This window comes from Crocodylus siamensis, chromosome 8 (assembly GCF_052110815.1).
Source record: "Crocodylus siamensis isolate JL-2025a chromosome 8, ASM5211081v1, whole genome shotgun sequence".
Taxonomy (NCBI): Eukaryota; Metazoa; Chordata; order Crocodylia; family Crocodylidae; genus Crocodylus; species Crocodylus siamensis.
Window position 1 is genome coordinate 12702419 of NC_143402.1, and position 26765 is coordinate 12729183.

A 26765-nucleotide genomic window follows, 5' to 3' on the forward strand; every position below is an offset into this window, starting at 1 on the left:
CTATCTAGGCCTAATAAAGAAAAGTTTTTTCAATTTAAATATACATTGCATTTAATAAGCTTGCATGATAATTTCAACAATGTTCCTGAGCTTTTTAAATTACCTTCCTGCTGTGTCCTGGAGACAACCCTGTTCTAGCTTTCATTTTTCAGCGACTAACTTTATTAATATATCCCACCCCCCCCCCAAAAAAAAAAAAAAAAAAGAAAGAGAAAAGTTCAAAAACTTAAATTGCAAGTTTCAAAAGTGAAGGAGCAATTTTTGAATGATGCCAATTAGAGGCCTCGTCTCTACCAGCAGAGAAGTTTGCTGATATAGTTGAGCTAGCAAGCTCTCCTACTGTAGACACAGCTACTAACTAGTCTATTCTGCAAAGAGAAGTCATCTGATGGCACCTATCAGTCCCCTAGATGAAAGAGCTATGGCCAGCAATTTTGCTGGTACACCTGGGGCTTTTCCCACATCAGTTAGGGGGGGTGATTTTTTCACACACCTAACAGAACATCGCTAACTGAACAAGCTTGTAAGTAAAAAGGAGGCTTCAGTGCTTAGGGCAACACGGGAGCTGTACTCTTTAACTAGTTTCTTCATAGTCGGTGACAAGTCAAACATCACCTTGCAATTTTATTTAATCATTTGCCCCCCTCTTTGCTTTCATTTCCTTGCAGCAGATAGCTATAAAAAAATCTACCTACGGCATTCAGTACAAAAGAAATTAAGTCAGAGTGACAGAACATTGTCATGGGATATAAACCCCCTTTCAAAACACACCGCTCTTTTCATCTCTAGGAAGTTGAATAACTCACCATCTACTGTAAAGAAACATTCTGGTTTGATAATAGTTCCACTGCTGATAGGGACCCGTGGCTGCCACCCTCCAGGTCTGCAGATGCAATTTTTCTTCAGCAAAAAACACGTTGTAAATGCACATTCAATCAATTAGATGCCCTAACTCTGATTTCTGGCTATAAACAGTTTTCTTTCCGTGTTACTGAGATAACGTATCCTTCCAAACTGCTGTTGACTCCTGCTGTTTAGTTTGAGCCTAAAGGATCCTGAACACCATCTCATGACGCCCCAACGACAGTGGCATCCCTTGGTTTATAGCTACATGTAGATTTTCTTTTAAACGGTATAAACCATCCAAAGTTTTTCCTCTGTCACCTACCCTAGTGTGCAACAACACTGCAAGTTACAAGTTAATACCACAGGGCTTTTCAGTAACATTTTACTGAAAATTTTCCCAGAGTCTGAGCGTGTTCAGATTTTAGCTTGGCTCGTTCTAGGCACAGAGGTTAGTCGCAAATCTGCAAAGTGTGAGGAGCATAAGCACATCAAAGGCAGCAGACTTCAAAGAGAAGAGCATTGCACATGGATTCTCTAGGTCTTTTTCGGTTCTGTGTACATCACCTATCACCATGGTATGTTAGTGCTGCCACATTTTCCAGCACTGATCGTGTTGAAAACAGGCACAAAGGTTTCTAATTTGCTTTATCTGACGGAATGAATTCAACAGAAAACTCCTGCAAGTTAGTTAATGGATTGCCAAAGGTAAAGCTGGCTCCAGGGGTTTGCTTCCCTAAGCAAGAGATAAGGCTGTTCATCGCTGTCAAAAGCACAAAATTAGTCAATGTTTGGCCGTGCTGGAGGAAGGATATATGCCTACCGTGTCAGAGCGATGCAAAGCAAAGGATCCAAGATTCTGGACAAATTCACCACAAATGAATACAGGTCCAATACCAACTGGCTCCAGTGGCATCACACCTATCTATGCCTGTAGTTTGTGCTCCTCAAAAGTAACTAAGGTCCAGCTAGACTTTCAGAAGTGATACATTAGCTAGTGTCTGTTTTCCACAGGAGACTGAATGGCGCTGGATTTCGAGGTGCCGTAGCACTCTGTAGCATCTCTTGGATTATCTTCTTTTACACTTCTGTTTGTCATTCAGTGCGGCATCTTCTTTTAGTTGCTTTGTTTTGTCAATGCCTTGTCATTACTTGATCAGTTCTTAAATTGTTCTGCTAACCCCATGCCCGTGGCTTAGATATCTTAAAATACTACCTTGTAGCCAGGAATTAAACACACCCCATCTATGCGTCTACGCTGGGCCGAAAGACTAGCCTTTAAATATTACTGGGTCCGATTCAATGAAGCTATGCTAATTCATACCAGCTGAAGACCGGGCTTTTGCAACTTTATTCATTGGAGACATAACTGTGTCTGGGTATCCGTGGACCTATTAACAGGATTGTCAACACTTGAGAGCCAGGGCCTGAATGGCTGGCCAACATGAATGACTGAAATGAGAGACCCTGACTGATATTGAGCATCCTCTTCTTTCTCCTTCATCATATGCTTAGTGGCTCTTCCAAAATTACTTACTATAATTGTGGTAAGCGATACCATACATCTTAGTGGGAAATTCCAGATAGTTACGAACCTCTGCTTCTATCCCACTGGTAAAGTAAGGATCCTACCACCAATACTCGCTTTGAGGAGTGCCTTGCTCTTGGAGCTATCCTGCTGGGTTTCAGTAAGGTTACTCAAGGGGCGGCATACATCTCAGGGTGATACGAGTGGTACAGAATTAAAGGATTGAGAAACGGGAAGTCACCATACAACTCAATTTGTATTGCGGCATCAGGACACAGACAAGGTCCTCATACCCCCACTTTACCTGTGGCATGTTAAGGTGCTCAGATGCCTTGCACTTGTGTGACGGGGTTGTTTGTGTAGCTTTAGGAATAGGTTAGATAAGCACCTGTATGAGACAGCTGGATAGGTATAACCCTGCAGGGGCTTAGGCCAGATAACCCAAGGTCCTTCCAGCCCTACTTTTCTATGATCTTGTGACTTTTAGTCAGATTAACACAGGCAATCAAAACAACACGTCCACCTGGTTCTGCAGTCAGCTGCACCTTATCCTTTTAGCCCTTTGCTTGTCAGCTCGACGCAGGAAAAAAAATATTTTCTTATATATCATTTCACACATTTCCCAACTACATTTCCCATCTTAGTAGCACCGTCTGAATGTAAACATAAAATAAAAAATGCTGGAACTAAGCATACTGTATCCTCACTGCTCATTACTCATAATGATGCCTCACCATCACTCCAGTAACTGTGTTAATTGCTTTTTGGAAAAAAAAATCCTTCATTCATCTCATAGGATAGCTTTTTGATGCATTAAGTATCCACAAAATAGCTTTCTAGCCTTCTAGTAAACAGGCTGCCATCATTGTGTAGACTTTATGTTGTGCATCCTAAAATAATCAACTGGGTTTTTTTTGTCTACAACTGTATTTACAATTTCTCATACTGTTAGATTGATTTGGAAAATAGCTTTTGCAAACATGGAGTCCTCATCTGCTTGAAGATTTATTTGTGCGAAAAAAATAACCACTGGACAAAAACAAAGATCTGCAGAGAATGATACAACAGCAAAGCATACGCTACAGACATACAAGTTAGCTGAAATCCTCCTTCCCCCATTGACGTTTTACCATGTTTTTCTTTCCAGCTTTATTTCTCATCAGATGAAGAATATTTTCTTTCTGATCCAAATCCAATTTGTATATATAAAAAACACCCTATATTGATTTCACTGTGGTTCAAAATGGTATTTTTACAGTGCAAAAATCTAATCAATACAATCTTATGAGTCTGGACTAGTAACGGTAAACATCCTAACAGATATTTCATTTTGTGGGGCCAAAGCTCTTGAGATTGATACTACTGAAAAATATTACTCATTCACCATTGCGTATAGCTTTGTTTATCCAGCCATGCTATCGGTGTAAAGCATACGATTACGCTGTATTTGACACAAGGGGGTTTTAGCAGCACACTTTCTTCTTTTAATTTTTTTAGGTCTGTGAATGATATGGGTTGACAGGTTATTTAAGGCCTTTATGGGAATTAAAAAATAAATAAAAAGAACAAAAGTGTAATTGAATAGTAAGGAAGATCAGACTGACAAAGGGGCAAGAAAACCCCCGCAGAATGCTTTGGCCAGACTGGCCCTTTTTAATACTGGACTTCCTAAGCAAATACTTGTGAAGTTCCCTGGACAAATTCTATCCTTTTTCATATTTATTGCAGTTATTTGATTTCAGACTTACATGCTGGAAGCAGAGCGGTCACTAGAGATTCATACGCTGGCTAACAAGCCCTGTAAATGCTTTCACAACACCCTGAGAACTACAGAAGGAAACCTCTTTCAGTGTGTACCTTTTCCTGGGTCTATTCACTTGGAAAACTAGGAAAGCAAAAGCGCCCCAAAAATCCCACTTTGTGCCAGTAATGAATGGGAGGGAAGAACTGTTGTACAATCAGGAAGAAAAGACTGCATGACGGCATTCATTCACAGAAAGAAAACGCAATATGCAGTTGGTCTCTCAGGGACAAAAGAAGGTACTCAAGAGGGACAAGGAACGAAAAAAAGGCACTCGGTGCTCTACCTGGAGATGTAGGCAGGAATCAGTGAAGGATGTTATAGTCGGTGATGCGAACACTGAGACTGAAGAGAGGTATTGGAAGCGGACAAAAATATTCATTAAGGAACAGGGTAGGGGCGAAAACAGAGAGAAAGGATAATCAGTGGACCTGCCCACCAGGCAAAGCTGGAAAGCGGCATGACAGGGATGGTCTTTACAGCTTTTTCTTTCACTTGGTTGCTCCTAGAAAGGTGGAGAATCTTATGAGAATGGGTCAGGAACTTCCTCCTCCCCCCACCCACCGTGGGCAGGCACAGTCATTTAAAACGAGGACAATTCTCATTAGCACTGAATAAGGAAGTCAAAGCACAAGTGTTTTACCCTGCTGCTGGGTTTTTGGTTGTAGCTGTGTTGGTCTAAGGATGTAGGCAGGCAAGGATCTTTGGGTAGATCTTTTATGAAACCAACTGAGTAGTTGGAAAAAATGTTCCTTGAAAGCTTTGCAAGCTTGCAAAAAGCTTCGTTCCAACTACTCTGGTGATCTTGTCTCAAAAGCGTGCAATTAAAGAATTTTTTTTTTACAAAAATCTCATTGGTCTAACGAAAGATATCCTCTCTACTATGAGTCCTGAGTATTTTATCATGATTTTTTCATCAACCCCCCATATTAAACAAACACAATCTATTAACATCCTGTTTATAAAGGGAGAGGCATGCACGACCCGGAAAAATAACTTTGTACACAGTTAACTTATCCAGCAGACATGAACCACACGTGCAACTCTGAGAGAGAGGAGCTGCTGACTTCAGTAACAGAAACACATTTCTGCTGCTGTTCACTCCTGCTCTCCCTGCAAAGCCAACACAGCTGAGGAGTGTGCTGGATTCACACTTCTTTTCATACACAATCAGGAGACTGATTCACTTAAATCTATTCGGATGCACCTGTATAAACCTCACAGGAGCCCTAAGGTTGCACAGGTGCAACTGATGCCCAAATCTGAATGAGAGAGGACGCCGAAAGGAAAGGACACGGTGACTTTCAGAGTCTGAATTGAGGTTTCAGTGCTGGCAGTTCAAGTGGAGGATTTTTCTCCACTGTAAACTGGGAAAATTTGATACCAAGACGGAGACCCAGTAACCCATATTGCTATTTTTACAGCCCCTTTTAAAAGGGACCATACTTACCATTAATACTGAGAAAAGGTAGATCAGCCTCCATAAGCCGTAGCAGCCTGTGATCTCATGAACTGCATGATTTGTACCTCAGCAACGAACTATAAACTCACCTCTCATAAACAATCAGCTTGCACTGAATCTTAGAGCAAATGCTTTCATCAAACAAGCTTGCGCATCTCGAGTTTAGCTGAATTGCAGCATCTTTGCTTCATAATAAAAGAATTCCCTTTATTTGGTTCTGGCTGCAAAAGAAAACCCCTTTGAACGCAAGGAAGGTCCTTTTGTGTCACTAGCTTTAGGAAAGATGCTATCAGCCAAGAGGAGAAAACCAAAAGAGCATAGTTGTTTTTGAGGATGGGTCAGACTTAAACTGACAATGAGATCTAAAGCCTGTTTGAAAATAAAGTCATCTTTGTGTGGGAACTACTGAAGCAGCATGCTTCTCCCTGAAATTTAAACTACCAGAACACCTTCTCCAAATTCACAGGCTCTAGCCTGCATGCCCACGGTGAGTTTGGAGGGGCCGGCTCCTGGGACTTACTGTAAATCATTTTGTGCTGAGACGTTATTTTGCCCGCTGTTGAATTCATGATGAAAAGCAAGTCAGGATATTTTAACAGCTTGCAGCTGGATGTTCCCAAGCCATTGCAAGTGTTAGGGACAGTGACAGACTATTGGCCTGGGTCTTTTCTCGTTGCGGTGCTTCCTCAGCATGCTTCTTGAACTCCTCAGGAGACAGCCCCGTTCCTGGTATTATGATGCCTGCACTCCTACCTCTGTTTGTGTACATACAAGGCGGATGCCATTTTCAGGAGGGTGCCTGTGACGGTGTGGGGAATCTCCCTATGCACGGCTTATGCATCTTTGCTTAAACCAGGGAACTCTCACTGTGCAGCTATGTCAGAGTGCAGACTCTGTTATGAATGAAGGCTTGCCGCCTCTGATGCTGCCTTATGCCTCCATACTGAGTTCATACCGACAGGAGGTGAAGGAAGAAATTCTTGCAGCTGGCATCGAGCGAACACAAAAAGGCAAGCTGTTAAACTCTGATGACCGGCCATTCACGGGGACCATTCTTGGACAAAGAGGTAGCTGCCATCCAAGGCCAACCAATTTTCTGCACATCCGAATTCTGGAAGGTGGCAGTATCCAAGCAACAGACCATCCGCAGCCAATTTTGGTCACCTGGCAAGGCCGATCAAAGGGTCACCTGACAAAGGAACCTGGAGGTTATACACAGGGAGCAGCAGCTGTTTCAGAGAGAGAAGAGAACTAGACCAGGGGCACTGTTTCAGAGAAGACATCTGCAAGGTGGCACAAGAGAGGGCATGCTTTCAAAGCAGTGGGATCTTTCAAGAAAAATGACATATCACAGAGATGAGAGATCCTTCCCTCAATCTGGAGTAGAAGCCAAATGCAAGTAGTGGGGCAGACCCCTTAGAGGACTCTGTTCCAACCCAACTGAATTCATAAGAGGGCCAAAGAAACAGTAACATATATGAGGCAGTAAAATGAGGTGGCAAAATATACGCAGTTGTTTTTTGTTGCCCCCTCTAGAGCTGTGTTAGCTAGTGTGAAAAGTGACTTGTTCAAGGAAACTTTACACGCTTCAATTATCACATGCCCTCCAACACATGAACTGTAAATCCAAAGTACCCACAAGGGGTCTGGGAGAAGGGGGTACTTAACTACTGGGGGTGGTGTGTGTAGTATGCGTGTGTGTGGGGGGGGGAGTGGGGTTGCAGCTCAGCACTGGTCCTATTTACAGGGCGACAGGCCATCCACACATAGCAGAAGTCATGGAATCAGAACCACAGAAAAACAGGCCTCGAAAGGATCTACCCCCTGCTCAAGGTGGGATCATTCCTGTCTAAACCGTTTTAGACCAGGTCATCTTTGTGGATTAGACTGGGGACTGCAGAAGTAGACAAAGAATGATCACCAAGTGATCATTGTATATACTTATAGTATATAAGTATATAAAGTATATAAGTAGATACTTACAGTAATAGTTATTTTTCAATTAGGGATATTTTCAGTTGCATTTGAAAGAGAAAAGAATAGATCGGGAAGCTCACTACGTAGGAGGAAAGGGGAGTGAAAAACCATTATTTTTGGTATTTCTGCAAGTAATATTAAGCAGCAAGCAATTAAGCAAGAGTTGGCAGGCACAACTCCTATCTCCCAGGTGGCTTCCCTATCTCTGTCCTACTCCTAACCCATTCCATTTCTTAAATCAATAAATGCCCATATCAAGGTCTCTCTGGTTCCTCCTGAATTGGTTTCAATATGTAGCATTTTTTTAGGCTGTTTCTGTGCTGTCCTAAATATCTCACTTTTAAAATGATCCAGCAATGTGAATTAAGCATTCCAGTCTTAACTACTAATATCTTTTTTCATAGCAATTTCTTTCACCAGATGGTTTTTTGCAAGCTCTTGCTACTCTGCAGGAAACACAAATCAAGCTGGTCACAGAGTTTGTTCTTTTCAGTGAAATATATAGTGTTAAGAAGAGCTTTTCTACAATGTCAAATAACATACAGCAAGGAAAACTTCAATCATCCTTTTCATTTGCAGTGCCATAACAGATGAGCTCCCCACAAATTAAACAGAAGGGATAGTTAGACAAAAACAAGAATGTCAGTCATCCCTGGTGAAGAAAACAATGAGCAATGCTCGTAAAATAATTAAAGCCTTCCTTAGATTTGCCAAAACAGGAAGTACAATAAAAATGTTGACTGAAAACAGGCAAAAGAGAAAAGCTATGGAAAACATGAACGTTTACTTCAGGTACTCCAAGATGTTTCAAGGCTATTTTCACCACTGTGAGTTGTTTTGAGTGAATTTCCCTGTCCTTTGCAAATCAGAATGACTGACACCTATAATTTGCAATTTCCTAAATGTAAAGAGTTTCTTCTGATTGCCATGTAATGGTTTTACCTAATTATTTTTTTTTTCAAGTTGCAGTATTTGATGTTTAATTTTGAAATCAATGTGAGATGTCTTGCGCTATATTAATATACTGTATTATGCCTTCATATGCTTTCTATGGAAGCACTTACTCTATAAATGCATATTTCTAATGATTTTTAAATTGCTCGACTCCGCACATTTCAATTTACAACAATTACAACATTCTGCATTTTTCAAAGCACTTCGGGTTTAAAAAATGTTCCGTGGTTCAAAAGAGACAGAGGGAAGAGGCTGTTGATCCATTTTTACCCTTTTAAAAAATTGTCACCAATCCTGCTGGTGTGAGCTTAACAAAAATAGATATGCTAAATATATAACATCTACATATGATCACTTTAGAATTAATGTATTCATGGCAAAGAACTGCCATTGTTCTCTTCCCAATCATAATCGGGGCAAATCTGGACGAACTCCAGAATATCCACTGGATTTACACCACGTCTGAGGGAGTAAATGACAGCAATATCTCGCCTGCTATCACTGAACTAAGTGCAGTCTAGATAAATGAATACAGGCCTGGCAAGCTGGAACATGTACCAGCTCTGTCACTGATTCATCATTTGACAATGCTTTGGGTAGCCGCGCCAGGCTGGATGCACCTGACTTTTTTTCATCTTGGAAGCTATGCAGCCCTGAGCCTGGCTAGTAAGAGATCACCTTGTCATACCAGATGCTGTAAATACAAGCCAAAAAAGCGGCTGAACGCTTAACAAATATTTGGCCCCTTTGGCACTGATGACTTGGGGAGAGGAAGGAAGCAGCAGTATTTTGAGTAAGCTCCTATAACTCATTCATTACAGTAGTTGGTATAACCTCCACAAGGCATTACTGAGGTCAACAGAACTATGTCAACTTATACCTGTTAAATATCTCACCCCCGCAAAAATATTCTGCTTTCTCCTGCTCTACCACAGAACATTGATGCTCAACCTTTTTAGCTTCAAGGCACCCCCAGAATACATCAGTTTTGACTCATTTTTTGACCACAGACAAATAACACAGCAATCTTTCTGTTGCAAAGAACTCAAAGACCACAACTGGTCAGGTGGTGTTTAACACTATGACTTTCTTTTTGAAAACTCTGGATTTATCTCGTGAAACGTGCTTGCCAATCTAGCAGTGCTAACATTGTGTGGCACCTCTGAAAGGATCTGAAGGCACCCTAGAGTGCCACGGCACCCTGGTTGAGAATTGCTCCTCTAGCGACTTGGAAATCAGCCAGGATAACTTTCCAAGCAAAGGAGTTTCTTGCAAAAACTATTTAAAAAACTGTCTCACTAGAAATATGATACCGCATTTCTGCTTTCTATGGGGCAGGTTCATTGCACAGCCCCACGGGTTTCCTTTGGACATATCAGCTGTCAGATGACTACGAAAATGAAGGCTAAAAGGAAGGCAAAACCTTCACCCTTCAGCTTCTTCAGTGGTCTTCACCCTTTGGCAACCTCAGTAGCAGTTGAACAAAGAAAAAAAGCAGGGAGAAGGAGAAGGGAACAAAAGGATTAATATAAATAGCGAGAAGGAAATCAGGGGGATAAAACACTCAAATTTATACGCTGAGTAATGTCACAGGGTTTTAATTTTCATTGTTTTACATCAGGAAATCAGGTGTTTTTCAAGGTCATTGGGTTCTATCAAAAACAGTTATTCACCCTACAAACACTGTGCTTCTCCGAGATGCTGTAGCGTCTGCATTTCAGGCTCTATGGGGTTGAGCATATGCATAGTATCGCCTCATACTCCCAGGAGAGGTCAAGAGAGGCAGAGCAGTCATAATTTTCCCCGACTTCCCTTGAGCTATGAAGTCTGAGATGACCACAGACTCTGAAAACTGGGAGAAAGACCTAGCCTACATCATCTTGAAAAGCCAGTCACTGTAAGGTGAATAACTGTTCTTTCTTTCTGCATTGTGGATCCCACTGTAGGTGGCTGGTAAGAAGCCTCCTCTCAGGAAAGTGCAAATACAGAATTTCAGCTCCCCTGCAGGAGCTGTAGTCAATGTAATACCGCACTCCTGAACCTGACATTTGAAATAACAGCTAAGGCAAAGGTCAACAGGTTTCTTTGTGTTGCTGCCTTGCAGTTTTCGGATACTGAAGCATTTTCCTGCTACTGATGAAGTGAGTGTTGCCACACTCATGCTGGAAGCGTAAGGGCCAGAAAGCCAGCGACAGGAAGAATGGTCAATGTAAAAAAGACTCTGGGTGCCCAGAAGAGAGCCATGCGAGCATTCACAGATGATGCAGTCGGCTGTCTGAGCTTGGGCACCCCAGCTGCAAACAGTGTCACTGGAGAGGCCCCAAGAACGCATGCTCGCCTTCAACCATCCAGTGCCCATTGTGAGATGGTTAAGAGCAGTCCAGACCCTGTAGGGCAGGTGCCATCCTGAGGGGTAGAAGCTGCTGTTGGGAATAACATTTTTTAGCTGCAAATCTTGTGCAGCGTTTTGCCTGCTCCACTGATAGGAGTCCCGTCCTGTGGGTAACAAGCCATCTGCAGATTCAATGAGCTTATTGGCCTGAGTGGACAACAGACTCCAAGACTTCAGGTGATAGTTGGTTTTCTGGATTGCAGCTACTAAGCTGGAGTTCAGAGAATGGTCCAGATCTTGGACTGTGAGGCCTAGGGCCAGGGTGGCAGCTTGTCTCCAGATGTCAGGGGGTGGCATGCCTGAGAGGACTGGAAACCAATAAACTGGAGTTGGTATAAGGCACCCAGTGATAGTCCTTATGATGCTGGCAAGGCTGGAGCCCACTAGCTTGGTGTGTGTTCCAGCCTCATACTGGTGCACAGTCCTTAGCAGGAGTATATGCAAGTGCCAAAGCGAAGGTGCAAAACGTTTGGAAACTTGCACCCCAGGTAGTGCCAGCAAGGTGATGGATGAGAGCTTCTTGGCTATTAACCTTATCCTGGAGACCTTCCGGATGCTGGCAGTAGGTAAGGGTCCAGTTCAATTGGACTCCTAGATAGGTAACCATGTTCAAGTATACAGTTGCCAATTAACTTCTCACACTCCAGCTGGAAGGCTTGGCAGAAGATAAACCAGCTCACAGGAAAAAAACCCAAAGTGCGAGTAAATATGAAGTCAAAGCTGATGCCTTTGCAGCTCAACTTATGCATAATGGCCACTACATCAAACCTGACAAAGAATTCACTAGGCAGATAAAGGCAGGAGTCAGACAGCTATGGAAAACTCATGGTCCCAATGCACACCCACGAGGAGAATTCAGTACTGAGGAAATGAAGGCAGCCCTTAAGCTCTTAAAGACCAACAAATCACCATAGCCTGATGCCATACATGCTGAATTTCTTCATAACTCTGGGGAGATGATGGTCATTTGGCTTCATGAGCTTATCTCCAACTGCATCAAATATAACACGATCCCTTGCATCTGGAGAAAGGCCACAGCTCTTGTGGTCCTAAAGCCTAACAAGCCCAAGAAAAATGCAAAGAGCTATAGAGCAATCTTCCTTCTGTGCATCCCATACAAGCTACTGGAACACCTTATTTATGCCTGAGTCTACCCCATAATTGATTCACAGCTGCCTAAGAAGTAGGCTGGTTTCAGATGCAGAAGGGCAACAGTGAAGACACTGAAGAGAGCTTTGGGGCTGGGGAAAAGGTTGGTGCTGTCCTGGTGGGCCTCCCTGCCGCATACAACACTGTTGGGCTCCATGGCCTCTCCTACAAGTTCCTCCAAAAGATACCTGACAAAATTATCATAAGCTCGTGCTTCAGAACCACAGTTTCACTCTCAGGACCACTGATGGACAGGAAAGCCACTCTGGAAGTCTCAAGAATGGCATCCCACAAGGCTCAGTACTCTCTCCATTGCTTTTTAATGTGTACAATGTTGACCTGCCTGACACCCAGTCCAAGAAGCATGGCTATGCCAACGGCTTGGCTCTCACCAAATCAAGCAAGCAACGGAAAGCTACTGAATCCACCTTGACATCAGACACGAACACCCTTGCTGATCACTTCCATAAATGGTGCCTCCAGCTCAGCCTTGCTAAAACAGTTGTGACAGCTTTCCACTGAAATAGCAACCAAATGAAGAAAGAAATCGAAATCAAGTATTTTGCTTAAGACCTAGTGGCATGAGTCTTGATATTCTAAGGAAGAGATACATAGGCCAGGTAGTAACAGCAAGATACACTGTGTTACCCATTTCAGTATTGTCTGTATAAAGAAAGAGCTGGACCTTTAAAATGCCTGGCTATGGCTAGAAAGAGACAATCTGAATGGTTTGGCCCTGACTATATACTAACGCAAGTCGTAGATAAATTTGGTGTAACATTTCTCTTCTACCGGTGCACTGTGTGGTTTCAGGAAGATGACACTGATGGATTGGTTTAGATTAAGGTCTGAGACCACCACCGAACAGGAGTTCAGGTGAGACTCCAGAATTAACCTGTGACACGTATTATTATATAACAGGGTGAAGTTACAAGAGTCTGAAGCTTATTCACCCTCCTGGATGAATAAGACAATGATGACAATCTCTAGAGGAAGTTATGTATGAAACTTTGAGAGGGGTGGAATAGAGATTTCCCTGAGCCAGTAGCGAAATCTCAGGCAAGAATAAGTTCTCGCTGTGCGTGAACAAGTCTTTTCTGTATTGTGGGCTTAAAAAAAAAGACTAAATGTGCCTGTACAGGGGAATGACAAGTGGATACATTTCTGGGGTGGACATTATAGAACTGATTATACAAGGTCATTGTGTTTTAATGGTAAATAGTTAAGAATCTGTAGTATTAATAACTAAACTAGTTCTAAACTAGGGCTGCCTCTATTGAAAATCCTTTCCCATTTTGAAAAATACATTAATCCAAAATATGCTTTCCTGCTTTATATCAAGACTTCTAAACTCACAGGAAGCAGCCACTACCTGAGGCACTAACAAGCCAACCGCCAGGCCTCCAAGTGCAGCAGCTTCAGGTCTGGATGGATCATCTGGATCCAGACTGGACAGCCTGAACAGAACAGGGGCTGAGTAGACACCTGTAGTAGGTCTCTTAGCAAAAGGTATCTTGTCCAGCAGGGAGCTACAAGAATGAGTTTTCCTTTGTCTCTTCTGATCTTGGATGAACTGGTAGAAAGGAGCAAAACAGGCCTTTGGCATCTGGCAATGATCATGAATTCAGATTTCCAGTGTTAAAAGCTGAAAGCCTTTAAGATAAGCACTTACTTAGCAGAAGGCAATTATTTTGGTGGCAAGAGGGGATGTCTTTCCCCCCCATCTGCTATCCCCAGCCTCCCTGTTGCTGACTTTGGGGTTCTTGGTAATGAAGTTACTAGGTTGCCCGATCCAACGTTCTTCCAATATCTACCTAAGGGGGAATCCCTGCAGAGAAACCCAAAATGATATCCCCTAATTGGGCCACTTCGGATAGGATAGCATACCATATCAACTTAATAGGATTCCAGCATCATTTTCAGAAAGTAGAGGAGAAGCATTCGTGTCTGTCCCTGGGGAGAAGGTGCAATCCAGCAGTTGCGAAGAAATGTAAGACGTTTTGAACAGCAAAATTGTAGGGTAATTACCAGTTTTTGGTATTGTGTGCTTGTCTGGTATGGAAATCACCTCTGGAAGCAATCTTGATAACAGTGGGCTCATAACTAGCATCTTGCCAAAGCCAGTGTCGTAGTCTGTGATTCTCGTGTTTTGATCAGAAATCCTATTATAGTTCTGAGATAAAACCTTCACTGAACCTGCCATGATTCTGTCAACAGTTCCAGAATCAACGTTTTCTAATGAAAAGTGTTCGTGTTTTTAATTACATGCGTCAAGACTGTAGCAGGTCATGTATCAAAGGCTGGCCTGCTCTGCTTGGCTTTTTATCTTACAGAACTGGTCACAGTAAAATACTGCAAGATTAGCTTTGTCCTATTTCATCTGAACTCTTATTAGGCAAAAAGCAAAAAAAAGGAGAGTGAGGAATAAAAAGGTACGGGCAATTGTTAGGAGGACCCAGGAGTTTCCCATCTCAGGAGATGCTCAGGACATGAAGCCAGAGAGGTGATTTTTTTTCTGATTCCTTCTTAGCATCAGATCTCATCACATGATCGTCCAACATCTGGGAAGAGCTTCCTCACCACGCTACATCTTTGAGCATGTGCTAGAAATAACCCTAAGGGTGATGCTACTCAATATCCTGCTGCTTCTCTGCTGTCCTTCTCATAGTAACTTCCCAGGAGGTCACCAGAAAGGTAACATCCAAAACCACTGGCAACTTTTAGTTTAATAAAAATAGCCACAGATTTTTATTTGTCCATATATAGGCACTTTTCATCTTAAACACTCTCCGTTCTGTTGCTATGACAATTCTGTGACTTCACCATAAGTCTTGTTGACTCTTAATCAACCTTTTTTCCCCTCTGTAAAAACAAGCTCAAGTCATGCCTTTTTCTTACTCTATTCTGTTTATTCTATTTCTTTCAGCAATCAGTTTTCATAATATGTTTATAAGGTAAAGTAACCTTTCACGTGCTTTGGATAATATAAGGTTTTAACCCAGGCAAAGACTTATCATGATAGTTTGAAAGGAATGGAGGGGGAAAAAAAAAAGAAGAAAATCCTCTCTGTGGAGCAACCCACTGCTCTTAGGAATACATGCCCATCACCTACACGGTTTGATTACAAGATTAGCTGTTGACATTTGCGCTATAATACAATCATGTTATTCGGCATCTACCGTTAAAAATAAAATGTACTGAAATGAAAAACAAAGTTTTTCTACCACCTGGTTCGGCGTTACTCTAAAGCATTTACTCTTATGGAAAGAGGAGCAATCACAGGGAAAGTGGGACAAAGAACAAAAGGCTGATGCTGAAAGAAAAGCTCTTAAAAAAAAAAAAGCCCCTTGAATAGGAGAAGCCAACCTGAGGTGTTCAACTGCTGATCCAAGGACGTGGACTCTTTGCTTCCTGCAGAGATCTGAGTGATACGGTGCAGAAAGCTTCTGAAAGCAGAGGTGTTGTGCAGGCTTCACCAATATCTAACACGGTTAGGAGGGTTCGAAGCCTTTCCCTCTTTCAACTGACGGTCTCTTAGACCACAGGTCAGTAATCTTACCACGGGTCACAGTTCCCCTCTGGCCTCTCCAACGCAGGTGAGCAAAGGCCGGGAAAGCAGTCTTCCACGGCAGGCTGAAATGGCCCACGGCAAAACACAGAATGGATCAAACAGCTGGAGATTGGTGTATGTTTAATAAAATGCAGACCAGCACTAACCTTTGTGGGCCAGGTTCAGTCCCTTTGAGGGCCAGATTCAGCCTCTGCGCTGTAAGTTGCTGACCCCTTTCTTAGACCATTCGGTGCTTTACCCCAGTGAATTCTGAAATCTGCCGTGTGCAGATGAGATGAGGAGTGTGCGTGCACGACACTTTATAGTGGGCGAAACGCTCTTGCACCACTTTAATGGTGTCGGTGTTTGCATGCCTCGGTGGCGTATTGCACATTAATTCCAGCCGCTGTAGGAAATTTGGCGGCACAATGCGCCTTAAATGACTTGGAGTGCAGTAAACTAAAACTCCTCCGAGGAGTTTCAGTTTGCTGCCCCTACCATCACAGTGCGAAGCACCGGGCTCTGTGCAGGTCCGTGGCTCTGCAGGGAGCCCTGCAGGCAGCCTGGCAGCAGCCCGGGAGAGCAGCTCCACCCAAGAAAAGCAGAAAGCATAATCTTCCTCCCCTTCCCTGGAGCCTGCCTGCCTGAGCTGTGCAGGGGCCCAGTGCTTCCCTCTACAGCTGTGGTGCCCCTCGGGACCGCCCAAGCCGGGCGCCTGCGGGTGAGTGCTGCCTGCGGGGGGCCACACCTGCTGCGGAGGGAAGCACTGGGCCCTCCCATAGCCCAGGGACTGCTCTGCCTGCCCACCAGCAGCTCGGCCTCCCCTCCCTGCCAGAGAGGCAGGTAAGTCAGCAGGGGTTTAATCCATCCTAAATTGAAGCGGTGTTTTTTAAAACCCACAGCTTCAATTTAGGGCCCCCGTTTCATCTACACCTCTCCGCAATGTATAAATATATAGGTTTCCCTTTATTACCATATTCTTCCTAAAACCCCATCCATTCAATCATGTCAGAGTCCAATGTTTATATTATCCCATGGATTCATTTTCCCTAACACCGGATCCATGCACATTAACATTAACATTTTTCCTACTGAAGATAAAAGGAACACTGCTTTCTCTGCAACCACTATGAAACACATAAGGTGAAAGAGTGAAGAGGGCATGCATGATCTTAATTTTTGCCTTTTCTTGACTTCTGAATGCTTAAGCCAACAGTTTTAGGATACTCTTTATGCAGCTTTTTGATGAAGTAATAGCAATAGCACACTCCTGCTTCTAAAAGATCTAACCAAAGAAGAAAGAATTAGAAGGCACTCTACTCATGTAAACACTGAGTGCAGCATTTCTATATAAATCAATAAGCAGAAGTATGTTGATTAGGGAAAGAATTGCTTCTCTTTACAGAAAGTTATTTTTATGAATCGGCAAAAATGGAAGAGGCGAGACCAAAAATATCACAGCTCTGGAGTTTTTGTAGGTTTGTTTTTAAGTGTGGGAGTATATTTGGTTTGGTCATTCTTGTTTTTATAAAATATATTGGAAGCACTTACCAAGTTTTCCCTCCAAGCAGACAGGTGCTACAGCTCAAGTTATGTTCTCCCCTATAAGTTAGGAGATTCTCTCTCAGACCAGAAGGAAGCTTGAAGTAAGACCCCCATTCGGACTACAAGTTTTAAGTCTGCCTGCATTAGAGAGGTGACTTTGGGTATTTCTCCTGGTGATGCTAGTGTCATAAGTCAAATCTAAGTAAAAACTGACTTCATTCTAAAACCTCAGCTATAAATTATGGGCTTGAAGAAATTATGGGCTTGGTGTCTGAGTGACAGTCTTTGCCCTTTGTTATACAGGAGGTCAAACTAGTTAGTCATAATGGCTCCTCCTGCCTTAAAATGTATGCGGTATTTCAGAAGACCTCAAATCTTAGCTCCAAACTTCACTGTTCATTAGGGATTACAGTAACTGTGATGCTGATCCCCTGCTTCCATGTCCCCTAAAGGGAGAGTTTGGTATTCGCTCTTTTATTGAGGTGTCTTAAGGCTTGAAGAGAGACAATGCCTGTCTGCCAGTGACCCCACACTCATGGATCTTTGCAAGGCTCAGAGTAGTCAGCTGTGATCTGAAGAGGTAGTCGAGTCCTCTTGCTGATGGAACAGAGATCCACCTAGTCAAATGTCTCAGCGCACCTTTTCCATTGCTGCCTGGTATGGTATAAGAGGTTCTGATTTCCTTTTTCAAAGAAGAGTATGAAAATCAAAAACTTTGGAAATGTTTCGCCTTTTCTATGAAATACAGAAACTGGTAAGCTAGGTCACTGCAGGTCCCATATTCTTGTAGTCAATACAGAAATCTAATTTACCTAATACTGAATAGAGATTTATTTGCTTCTCTGACTTCAGATATAAAGAGATGCTAAGAAAAAATAAAAATGTCTGAAGTAGCCTGATTGACTTCTGGTCTATCAGCTACAAGTTGTTCACTGCTTCCTGAGTCTAGATGAGTGGTATCTGGTTTACCTTTTTCATCCCAGTTGTTCTAAAAGAAATTCGTGTTTTTCTCAACCCGCATATGGAGGCTCCCTTACTCTGACCCTGTTGACTTCCTCTTCTGATGTTTTTCTCTCTCACTAAAATCAAACTTTGCTTCCAGTACATGCAATAGCCATTGACCTTAGGAAGAAAGTCTCTTCCACTGATGTCTATACTTCAGTCTAATACTCATTGTATTGTCACAACAATCCTGGTTAATAGCTATAAAGAGAAATGCATCTAAAAGGAGAGATCTGTAATATCCAGCTATAAAGGGAGATTCATGTGGGTGGTTGTAAAAGGCCGCTTTCTTGGCAAGTACAGAGACAGTTGAGAGGGGAAGTTGTTTTTCTTTGGTTGATAGAAGCAAGAAAAAAAGTATACTTTCTTGCAAAAAACACATTGAAGGAACTTTGAAAGCCTGACAAAAAATATAAAATCAAGACCTTCAGCACAGTGCCTTCTTTAGTCACCCACCGTATTCTGTATTTAACGACATTCTCATAATTAGCATGCAAGAGACAAACTTTAACAGCCCTTTTGGAGCTTCTTGGTATTGGGGCTATGGCAAGTCCATTACTGCAACAGTGTTCTTCTGCATATTTTATGGGAAGCAAATTTAGTACACATACAACACCTTCCCTATCTGTTTTATTAATGGATATGCTAGTATATTACCATCCTTTAGGGAACCTTTTCAACATGTAATGAAACACATGATAAAACTGCAGACACTAGGGTTTTCACGTTGGTTGTTCAAAGCTGATAAGGGGAACTCTTATCAAAGGAAGTATCATATTCAACAGTCTCATAATGAGATGAAATCCCATGGCCCACAGTGAATGATGACGGTGATGAATGATCTTTGAAATGACCATTTGCTAAACATTCAGCATTACTGACAGTACAGTGTAAATATACATATGTATAAATATCTCCACTATTTCGACGCAATGGTTCCAACTCAGCAGAGACCAACTCAACAGACGCTTAATGTTAATGACTTCAGTAGGGCTTAAGCAAATGCCTACAATGCTTTGCTCTTAGCCGGGGAAACGTACATGGTAAACAAAGAGATCTTCTCCCATCTGCACCTGTATATTAGTAAGACCTTTTCCCATCTGCACCTGTACATAAGTAGCATTAATATTAACTGTGCACTAAAGGGCACGCTCAGCTCCAACGCACCTATGGAATTGGAGGGTCTACAGCTACTCAGAACATTTCAGGCCTGGACCATTAGTTGTTCTTTATGGAATTCAATCAACCTCTCACTTGGATCTATTTTGCATTGTAATTTGAGAGGACAGCTAAGACGTTAACCATCAACTGAGCTTTATAAGTTGTGAACTTTCTTCTCAAAAAGGCAACGGCACACGCCTTGAAAATTACACGGTCTATTCAGGCATAAAATGTCTGAGTGTTTTCAGTTCAAGACAACTGAATGTAAATGTACAAAGTATATAATGAGATCATCTCTACACTTGAACAAATACAGTAGGACTAAACCTGGATGGTCCTTTAAGTAAGAAATGAATGTTTAACTTCATGTTTTAGAATGGGAAGTCAATTCTTTCTTCACATTTCTTTAGGCAAAGGCTCCTCTTATCTGTAAGTTCCTGGACTTAGGTTGTGTTCTTCTAGTGACCTCAGAACAGCTGCTATTTTCTGAGTATCTTTCACTACTGCAGTCTACCATCGTGCACTGTAGGTCTGATCCTGCAAGAAGCTATGGAGATCCCGAGAGATGCTGAGCACGTTTAATTTGAAATTGAAATTAGGAGGCAGTCAGACTTCAGCACAGGTAGCACTTTGGTTGGCATGTAGCAGCGTAATCAGCAGACTTGTCATAGAAAAAAAACAAACCAGGAGTCCCAAGCTCATCTTATATTCATATCCCATTGAACCACTATGCTGTCTCCATCTTATTTGCTACGTCAGTTCTTATTAAGAGTGGTGTAACATAATTATTTCTTAACAGAAACTGACCTGAAAGCACAAGAATTTGATAGGCTTTATTAAGAAAAACCCGAGCCATACCTGTTGAGCAGTCTGGACCTGTCCACTGTGGCTCACAGCTACACACTCCAGTATCCAAGAGGAAAGTCCCGTGACCTGAGCACTGCTCTTGACACACAGGAAGAGATGTCTCACAGTTTACTCCTCCCCAGCCCGTGGAGCAGTGACATTCCCCTTGAACACAGACGCCATGGCCAGAGCACATAGGATCTAAGCAGTCCTCTGGAATGAAAAAAACAATTTTTGACACATAAAAGTGACACATCTACCTTGATTTTCTAATCATATACAGCTTAATGGGTTCAATTTTAATAAGGCAGTAAAATAGCTCTGTGCAAATACTTTGTTCAAGCTGAAGAAATATTAAGAAGCACAGGATGGGGGGGTGGGTGGAGAGGGAAGGAAGATAGGGCATGTGAAAGTACTGTGAAGGCCCTATCCAGGAACTTTGCTCACCTTCATACATTATTCTGTTCTTTTCAGTGGTTTTTTCTCAGGCCCATTATCTTGAAAATGTGGAAAGTTAAAGGCTAAAGATGCCACTTCTCCTTTAGCCTATTAAAACACTGACTGTTTGCACTGCTGCCCTGCTCTACATATGCAACACAAGGCTATGAACTTCAATGAATCTTCTGTGATATTGAAGCACCACAATGCATGCATATGACCAAAACCAGCTTTTATCTACATTTCGCCTAAGTTGTAACCACAACCATGCAGAAAAATGTCTAAATGAAGAAGCCAGCGTAAATCTGCATGCAGTAATAGGGGCCATTAGAAATCATTATGGCTCCACTTGTCATGTTCAGTTTTTTAAGTATTTTTAAAAAAGCAGATTATTTCCCTGATACACTGACTTGTATTTCAGTATGAGAACTAGGCAACGAATAAGGAGAGATCTTAACTGCTGTTTCAGAAATTCTGCATTGTGTTTCTACTCGGGCATGTGTGCAACATTTCTGTTTGCTCTTGGAAAGGAAAAAATTATGCTTACAATTATTTGTATGCAAGTTAATTTGGGCTCTCTAGCCAGGAATCTAGTACCAGAAACAAAATCATGTGGCTCCTCACCAGCCTTGAGTAGTGAATCCTTGACTGAATATTCATTTTAAACAGCTTATATGCTCATAGAAGGCGTACGCTGGGCAACTGCAGATAATGAACGGATTCGTAAAAGTCATAATCTGCTGATGAACAATTTGCAAACAGACAAAAGAGCTAAATTTGTTCTCAATTTGGACTAAATACAGAATTCAGCAAGCTCTGTTGAATAAGTTTAAATCAGGTGTTAGTTATGCCTGTGGAGTCTTTATAGTCTTTTGTATAAACCCAGCACTTCTTTATCAAGCAAGCTTTTCATCAAGCCCCTTAGCTTGACTGCTTCACAGACCCAGCAAGAGTAACTTCAGCTGACTGATGAGGAACTCTGCAAGGAAGGAGGAAGAAGGAAACTTCACTTACAATCCAGCTCCTGGAGTTGGAGGGAAAACCTGGTCAGGGCAGCCATCTCAGTAACCTCTAACCCTTTGGGACACTTGAACACATGACGAAAATTGGCCAGTTTTGCAGTTTAATTGTCTCATGCTGTACACACGCAAGGGGTTTTAATGACTTCAATGAGTTTGCTATGTTGCTACATCCACGTGTAGCTTAGTTTGCAAAGTAGCTATTTCTAATGTTGCAGCCTTTGATGGCTTGCTCTCCCTCCGCTGGGGAGAGGTAGCAAGTGGCCCGGCTCCCAATTTTTCTTTAAAAATTTCTTCTTCTGCGGCGCCTGCCTGCATCTCCTGTGGTCGGGGGTGAGCTGCCAGTGGGCCGAATGGCCCCCGAGCTGCAGAGGGCTCCGGTTTTCCCTTCCACGGCAGTGATGTCCCCCAGGGCCACCTGGGTGGGGTGCTAGCAGGCGGGTGCTGCTCCAGCTGGGGCTCAGTGACCAGCTGGATTAGGCTGGGTGCTGCCTGTGAGCTGGGGCAGCACCTGCCTGCTAGCCGCTCACCTGGGTGGCCCCAGGGAGCACCACCACCGTGCAGGGAAAGGTTGCCCCCTGCCCCCCCCAGCTCAGGGCCCACCGGCAGCTTGCCCCCCAGCCGTAGAAGAAGTGGGCAGGCTCTGGGGGGGCGGGGAGGATCAGGCCCATCTCCACTCCCCCCCCCAGAGGAGCCTGACTGCATGAGCTGCCATTGAATTGCGCAGTCCCTGAGCTAGGGGGGAGCCCAGTCCTTTCCTCCGTTGCGGTGCTGCTCCCTGGAGCCACCCGGGTGGGGTGCTAGCTGCACAGGTGCCGCCGCACCTCACAGGCAGGACCAGCCCGATTCAACTCTTCCCTGAGCCCGCCCACCTTCGCGTGACTGGGGGGTGAGCTGCCAGCGGGCCCCACGTGGTGGCACCCGCCCGCTAGCAGCCCACCCAGGCGGCCCCAGGGGGTGCCACCACCACGGAGGGAAGGACTGGGGTCCCCCGCAGCTCAGGTGTCTCTCGGTGTGCCAGCACCTCGCTCCTTGGATGCGGGAGAGGATGGCAGGCCCCACGGGTTGGGGAAAGGATCGGGCCCCTCACCGTAACAGTGACAGAAACTCCTAAATTGAATGGTGTGTTTTTAATCATCTCAATTAAAAACCCACGGTTTCAATTTAGGGGACTAAAGCCCCATCACATGTACAAGTGGCCTTGCTCTCCATTTCAGGGGAAAGGGTAGAAGCATCCTTTTAGCAACAAATCCTCTGACCGCTTCTTGCTCTGGAGAGGCAGAAGGGCCTGCAGAGCTGTATGCTGAAGAAATCAGAGGCTACAGATCTTATGAGCTAACTTGCAGCATCCTCACTTCTTTCTGTGGTAGAACCAAAGTATTTTGGCAGCGACAGTCCTCTGCACTGAAATAGTTAAAACAGGATTAAACTTTACCAGCTGCTCTTGGGATGTGTCAAGCTCTTCCTACAAGGTGCTAAATGCTGCCACTGATTTCACTGTGCTTTGTAAGTGCAAGGTGTCCTCACAGGCTCAAGTCCTTAGACGATCCTCAAAAATACACCATTCCTCTAACAGGCCACAGGGCACCAGGCCTCACTGACACACATCAGCAGTCAGGGCCTCTCTCAGACATGTATTCATTTCACACATAGGAGATGGATGGCTGATCTTGTAAAATGGTATGGGATTATACCCTTTAGCTTGATTTAAAATTAGCCATAATTATAGTTCTTTGAAAAATAATTATTATGAATGTGCCGCAACAGCTTCTGGAAAGACATGAGACCATCCCAAGGGTTATTTCTGTAAGAGAGTGGTCTCTTCTTTTCTAAAAGTCATTTTTGAATGACTGTGTCAACCAAGTCTACACAGCTTCTAAACTTTCTCCATCTTGTATTGCTCAAGAACAGTTGGGTTCATTTACCTTAAAATTTAATTAAACAACCCGCTCTCCCCACCAGAACCTGACACTTTGCAAAACACTTTGCACACAGCATTTTCACCACGGTGACAAAGGCCGGGGACTGTTTCTTGAGCAATCATGCCTTGGAATTGAAATCCTTGAGCAGTGGATTCAAAGTTTATTTCTATCTCCCCAATTTTTCTGGAGTACATTTTTAGTGATTAAGTTATGAACTTGGGAAAATGAATGTTCTGCACTAGAAAAAACGGAGAGACCCTTTTTATAGTTTTGCAGCTGCTACTGTTGAAAGGGTACCTAAAAATAGATGTTAGTGAAATTTTTAGTAGATGGTGACTGGGGCTGGCTAGGGCACAAGGGTGCTTTAGTGTGGGCGGGCTGCCTGCCGGGGAGTCCTGCACTGATAACCCAGCCAGCCCCTCTGCAGCACGCTGATCCAGGCAGGAGAAATGCTGGGCTAGCAGACTGACCCTCAGAGCCCCTTGCCAGCCCAGGCTGCACTGCCCCAGGTCAACGTTTCTGCAGTCCCGGGTGCACTTGTAAATGCTGTGCCTTGGAGCAAACAACTCCATGGCGAACTGCGCCACAGTTTATTGTGTCAAAATAATTTCATGTCCAGATGTGCCCTCTGAAAACTTCCTCTATGTACATAGTCAAAAAATACTTTACACTTAAGAACTATAGCATGAAAAACAAACTATGCCGTCTCTAGCTTCAGAATAATGGAGAGAGTGAAAATCATCCAACCAGTAAGATCAAAAAGAATTACTTTGTTTTCCAGAGCTAAACACTGGGAAAGACTTCTGCTGTGATTGATGAGATATCTCAGGAATGTTAATAGTATCAAGTAAATAGCACTTGGTTTCTGCAGTAGGTGAGTACAAGGATGGCTCAATGTTACAACCATAAGAAGTTGATCCACTTGTTGAAAGTGCAATTTCCTCCTCTTTGATTAGCCACGTTTTACGTGATTTCATTTTAGCATCTAGAGGACATATACTTTGTTTTTATGCTGCGCTCATTCATGAAGTGTGGTCTATAGTAACATCTACCTGGACTGCTACATGGCAGGAAAGGATATAACAGCCTGTTTTCTTACAGCAAAAAACTACCCTGGGACAGAAGCAGAGAGGTGACCTCTATACCAGTGGAATTTATGCGGGTGCATTATTTTACTAAAGGTTTTTTTCTGGGTAGCTTTATCCTGGATTTAAGACACTTAAGCTGTGTCCAAATGAGGGCAATACATGTTGTTGCAGACTCTTCTGTGGTGCCACATGCCACACATGCAGGGTGGGGGGGGGGAGGGGAGGGTTGACCCTAGGAGATCCTTGGGTCAAAAAAAAACATATGCCAAAAAGTGGGGTGGCACATGCGGTGGTAGTATGTACTGCTCAAAACCGTAACCTGGCTGTCAGGAGCCACGCTCCAGCTGCCATCCAGGCTTCCTTCTGTGGCTGCAGCCCCAGGAGCCTCCAGAACGCCAGCACAGCTCCTGCCCCAGCCTAAACTACCCCACCCGGGTTAACCTGCCACATGCCAGAGTATGTGTGGCATGGGCGTTCCCCGGGAACAAGTAGCAGAGGCACAAGGTGTGCTGCTGCTACTTGTCCCCGGGGAAAAAAACGTTCATGCTCATCTGGACATGTCCTTAGAGTGATCTAGAGGGGTTTTTTTAATCATGTGTCTGCTCCTTCAATTCAGAGGCAGAAAGAAAATCAGTAAGTCCTTTTGGGGAGAGTGAGAAAAACAGCCAGCCTGGCTACAGAAAGAGTGGTAGAAGCAAAGACAAGCAGACTCACTGTGTCTTCAGAAGATGAGGGGATAAGGCCTATCAAACGGAAGAAAAAAGGGGCAGAGCTTACTGCCACTAAGACCTGGCTACCAAGAGTTAGCCGACATCCCAAGGAAAGAGAGATCTGAGATCCTTCTTGAGCCAGAAATCCTGAGTTGCCAGTAGACCACTACAATAACTAAATAGTGTAAAAATAATATCCAATAACTTTAACACTAACAAAAATATCAATGGCATGAAATATTTAATATTGATAATATACAAAAACTTTAAAAACCAGCAAAATTGGCACAAACCTTCTTCACAAATTTCTCCTTTGTATCCTGGGACACAGATGCAGACTCCCATGATGCAAGTACCATGGCCAAAGCAGGTCGGATCAATACATTGCTCTTCTGGAACATCACACTCTGCTCCTTTCCATCCGTTCCGGCATACACAGTGACCTTTCTCATATTCCCCATTACCACTGCACAGCACGGGGCACGAGTCTAAAGATGAACATCCGTTACACTTCTATCATTATTTGGTATATAATATTACATTTTTGCAATAGAGTTTAATGCTTATGAAAGAGCAAAAAATGGAATGCAAACTCTCTGTCAACAAGCATGTTTCACAGGAGTACGAGCTTCCCCACCGTGCTCCACTAATCCCTTAACTCTGACCTAACAGGAACAGCTGTAGAGACAAAGATCAGTCCCTCCGTCTATGCTTACTGTGGTCTCTTTACTAAGACTTTTTACAATGATACATGCTAGCGATAACTGAAGGTATGGGTTCTGTGATGTTAAAACCTGTTAAATGTGAACCAAAATGGGATATTATTATCTCTTCCTTATTATTATCATCATATTATTTCCTTTATACCACTGAACGACCTTAAGATTATTGACGGTTTGGTCACTACTGCTTTGGAGGTACATTAACAATCTGGACGAAAGCCTTTGTACAACCCATTACACAACCCATCCTCAAACTATAATGTAAAGATTAGAGTTGAGAGATGAGTAAAATAGATTTGAGGACCTCCAAACACATACTTGGACAATGAATAAGAAAATTGCAGTGTGTTTCTGTGCTGTCTCTGCTCTGGGTGAAGAAAGGGCTTTAGGGCTCTTGTGATATCAGCGTGACATGTTGACGGTACTCAACTCCTTATCCAATTCTCATAGCCATTTATATGAAATACAGATAGTTCACTCTTAATTTTTGTAGTGAACCAATATTCTCTCTTTCTCTAACTCTGAAACCTTAAAATAGCAGGTGAAATTTAGGATTGTGGAGAAAAAAAAAAATCCCTTTCCACTCCCATTTTTATATTTCTTTAGATTTTTCTTTTCACTCCGAATCCCAATAATAATGCCACAGAAGTAGTAGC

The 26765-nt window shown here is 43.1% G+C and overlaps 1 protein-coding gene across 1 annotated transcript in view; it reads right to left on the minus strand.

The window, feature by feature from the left end:
• The window catches only part of TENM1 (teneurin transmembrane protein 1), a 508339-nt gene that overhangs the window by 147947 nt on the left and 333627 nt on the right, over positions 1–26765 (minus strand). Inside the window, exons 10-11 of the mRNA XM_090059290.1 lie at positions 25681–25875; positions 20223–20423 (exon numbers count right to left, since the gene is read on the minus strand). Coding sequence (XP_089915416.1) covers positions 20223–20423; positions 25681–25875 — 396 coding nt within the window. The remainder of the gene's footprint in view (positions 1–20222; positions 20424–25680; positions 25876–26765) is intronic.